Below are 1,891 nucleotides of genomic sequence, written 5' to 3' on the forward strand. Positions count from 1 at the left end.
AACCATTTCTGAAATGACCAAAAAAGTTTCAGAAACTGGGAATTTTCTACAATCACGCCAAGTTCCTAATCATATCTGGGAGTCCTTTTGTGATCCTGAAAACTACATAAATAGCATCTATTTTTGCAGCAGAAATGTACAAAGAAAAATTACAGACTTTTTGAAGTAGATTTCCAATTGAATTTTGTTTATCTTTTTGTGTCCTTTTTAGTCATACCTACTAACTTCTACTACTCTATGTGAAAATAACAAAAAAAAACACCACGTGTTTTTGAATTATTATTCGCTTATAGCGAACTCCGGATATAACGAACCAGTTAATTTTTCAAGTTCGCTATATCCGGACTCAACTGTATTTTAAACTGCCCTCATTCGAGTTGTCTTCGATTTACTGCACTCAAGTTAGCGATTCGCGCTGCATACGAAAATCATCCCAGATTTTCTTAGCAGTAGATTTATTTCCAATTCCCACATTTTGAGCATAAATTCCATTGAATCTTTTCAATTTCAAACCACTTACCGGTCAGCAGGCAACACAACAGCAACAACCCTGTGATCACAATTGTGCGTGTGAACGCGTTCATTTCACCCGTAAATATTAGCAGAAGTTGCGATTTTAGCGAACCGTTGGAACCATCTTGAGCGGCAATTAAGGATGGCTTGGTGGATGGGCGCGTGCAGTGCAAAACTCAAGGCTGTCCACTAAAAACCCATATTAACATACACCTGAAACAGCGACATCCACTTAACCGCGATCGCTTTTATATAATAAACAGTAGAAGGTAATTTGTATAAACAGAAACAATGTGATCAGCATTTTGCTGCTGCAGATGGAATTAGCTATTCAACAGCCGAATGGGTCGTTGGTTTGGGTTAGTCGAGGATGCACACGCGGAAAACGTTTAAAAATTTCACTCTTGTTTTTGCAATTAGGAACAACGTGGAACAATAAATTGCGGGTAAAATAGCGACAGAATTTAACGCTTCGAGTTCCACTATTTTTTTTACCTTCGAATTTTAGTGCGGTTTTATAAAATTTTGCCATTTTTCAGCCAAAACCAAAAAGATGCCATCGTCATTTTTGAAATCTGTCACAGTCTTTTAGGCATTTAAAGGTAAAATATACCAGAGTGTGTTAACACTTTCACACTGTGTGTAGATTTCTCGACCTCAATTAAAATTTAAAAATAATTGTTGTTGTCATTTGCACTTGTTCTGCACCCTTTTCCTCTTGTAAGTGTTGTGAGTGTTCAGAAATTTAATTTAGCAACGTTTGTGGGATAATTGTTACAGTCCGAGTCGGTCATCTGCTTCATCTTATGCTCTGCACGCTAAATTTGACTGATAAATAAGCAAGTCAAAATATACATTTAAAATTCTCCCTGACCGGTTCTGAAAAATGACACTCATTGTTACTGCAATAAATATATTTATTATATTTTTAAGAGGTAGATTATATTACTCATACATTTTGCAATAAATATTGGAAATTTCACCCTGAAAGAATCTGTTTTATGTCGGCATCTCTCAGTTAATGCAGATGGATACGCTAACAAGGTCCTATCAGTTCTTTACTCAATAAATAATTTAATTAATTAACAATCCACAATGTCCAACAAATTATTAACGCTTAGTAAGTGTCTACAGTGTCCTCTGCGTATTAAAAAATATCTTGAGATTTCGTTACAATCGTGAAATAGGCTTAGTGTCCTATATTATCTAGAATACATATGAAATATAATGAGTATTATCACTGCAACTCTTATTACTTTCGAATATAATATAGAGCTTTTATATTTAGTTACCTAAATAACTCCTCACTATMTAATCTAAAGTAAAACCAAATATGAAACTYATTAGTTTCTAAAGGAGAAATTGTATTTCGCAAGTT

The 1,891-nt window shown here is 34.4% G+C and overlaps 1 protein-coding gene across 1 annotated transcript in view; it reads right to left on the reverse strand.

Annotated features, from left to right (window-relative positions):
* Positions 1 to 1,106, reverse strand: part of LOC109544340 (sphingomyelin phosphodiesterase) — a gene marked incomplete in the record, with an annotated part of 7,430 nt that extends 6,324 nt beyond the window's left edge. Inside the window, 2 exon segments of the mRNA XM_048662723.1 lie at positions 521 to 726; positions 1,009 to 1,106. Of these exon segments, the coding sequence (XP_048518680.1) occupies positions 521 to 584 (64 nt within the window).
* Positions 1,107 to 1,891: the final 785 nt, after the last annotated feature.

Source organism: Dendroctonus ponderosae, unplaced genomic scaffold (assembly GCF_020466585.1).
Source record: "Dendroctonus ponderosae isolate FM_Combo_2020 unplaced genomic scaffold, Dpon_F_20191213v2 Dpon_F_20191213_1, whole genome shotgun sequence".
Classification (NCBI taxonomy): domain Eukaryota; kingdom Metazoa; phylum Arthropoda; class Insecta; order Coleoptera; family Curculionidae; genus Dendroctonus; species Dendroctonus ponderosae.